Source organism: Gavialis gangeticus, unplaced genomic scaffold (genome assembly GCF_001723915.1).
Source record: "Gavialis gangeticus isolate Ggan-Ray unplaced genomic scaffold, GavGan_comp1, whole genome shotgun sequence".
In the NCBI taxonomy this organism is placed as follows: Eukaryota; Metazoa; Chordata; order Crocodylia; family Gavialidae; genus Gavialis; species Gavialis gangeticus.
In genome coordinates, this window is record NW_017729004.1 from 59,690,920 (window position 1) to 59,692,650 (window position 1,731).

Consider the following 1,731-nt stretch of genomic DNA (forward strand, 5'->3'; position numbering starts at 1 on the left):
GTCATAGTAATAGTGATAGCGACAGGAGTAATAGTGATAGGAGTAATGAGTAATAGTGATAGTGATAATAGTAATAATGGTGGTGATGGTGATGATCATATTGAGGCTGAGGATACTAGTACTACTACTACTACTAACAGCAAGTGTTTGGTGCCAGAAGCGGAGCAAGTTGCCTGCAGCCCCTGAGAGGGATATTTCAGGCAGGGCGGAGCGGGGCGGGGGGGGTGCCCCAAGCCCGTGTGTCTCACATGCCCCAAGGCAGAGTCCCGTGCGCCAACCTGCGCCCTATGGCGGGCCGGGCTCCCGCCTTGCCAAACAGAAGTGGCGAAGGAGGGCTGGGGGAAAAGTGCAAGGAGCGGGCGGCGGGGGCCGGGGAGCCCGCAGGCAGGGCGTGCCGCTGTCGCCTCCCGCGCGGGTGCCCGGGGCCCTCGGGGCAAAGCCTCTGGCCCGTTTCTGGGCGCCGCCGGAACGAAGCCCGGGGCCGGGCCCGGCCGAGCACTGCTCTTCCTGCCCCGGGGCGGCGGCCGGTGTTTGATCGGAGAGGTGGGCTCTCGGGGGCAAGTCCGCGAGGCCGACGCTTCAGTCGCCGGGTTTCCCAGCCCCCTTCTTGCCCCCTGCCGCCCCAGGGCTCAGTCCGATGCTCCCAGCCGCCGGCACGGAGGCGCTAATGATGGGGGGTGGGGGTGTCCCTCCAAAACCCTGGCAACGGCGCGCCGGAGAGGGCTCGGGCCCTGCTGGATTTCCAGCTCAGCTTTGTGCGATCTCCTGCTTGGTTCAGCTCCAGGGTCAGGGGAAATTGCCTTTGAAAACCAAGCGGATCCACAGGGCCCGATTCCCTCGGCGCCCCCCATCCCTCCAGCATCAGTTCCCGCCGTCCCCCCTCCCCCCCAGCCTTCCAAGCGCCGGCAAGAAGTGGCTGTGGGGGGCAAGGACTGTGGTGGTGGAAATAATTTTATTTCTTCAGAATATACAGTTTAATTCCTCTATCTACACGTATTTACAGGATTAAAATAACGTTGGAAAAAAGTCTCTGGCAAAGTTGAGGTCATAGATTTCAAGGCACCATTGATAGTGTCCACAGCTGAGCAACAACAAAAATAATAATAATAAAATAAAATAAAATAAAAGAGGGGCGGGGGGAGGGGGAGAGAAACCCTCCCCAGGTCCGTCTGTATAAAAGAGGGAGGGGGTTGCCTTTGAAATGCAATAAGTTACATGCACAAGCGTTACACATGGACCCCTTTGTCTGGTCTCCCTCTCCGACCCCCCCGGCCGCTGCTTCCAGCCCTTCCGACGGCAAAACCCCGGCGTCCGAGGAGGGGCAAAGGCCCAAAGGAAAAGCAAGGGCGAGGCCCCCCCGAGCGGCCCCTAGTAAATCGTCCCCGAGGCGAGGGCGAGCGGGTGCTGCAGGGCGCCGTGGGGCTGCAGGTGGGAGCCCGGGTACCAGGGCGCGGAGTTGTCCAGGTAGCCGGCGGCGGGCGAGGGGTTGGAGGCGGCCGGGTGGCCGTGGCCGTGGGGGTGGTGGCTGAGCGATCTGGACGAGCCCTGAGATTCCCACACGGCGGGGGACTGCGGCGAGTTGCAGGCCATGGGGTCGCTGGAGCTGGGGCTGTGCTCCGGGGGCATCTCGCCGTTTTTCATGATCTTCTTGATCTTGGAGCGCTTGTTCTGAAACCAGATTTTCACCTGGAAGTGGGGAGGGGGGGGGGAGGGAGGAATCAGCAGGGCCAA

At 61.5% G+C, this 1,731-nt stretch overlaps 1 protein-coding gene across 1 annotated transcript in view; it reads right to left on the minus strand.

Annotated features, from left to right (window-relative positions):
* Positions 1–933: 933 nt before the first annotated feature.
* The window catches only part of DLX5 (distal-less homeobox 5), an 11,724-nt gene continuing 10,926 nt past the window's right edge, over positions 934–1,731 (minus strand). The window contains 1 exon segment of the mRNA XM_019508460.1: positions 934–1,686. Within this exon segment, the coding sequence (XP_019364005.1) occupies positions 1,369–1,686 (318 nt within the window). The 3' untranslated portion in view covers positions 934–1,368.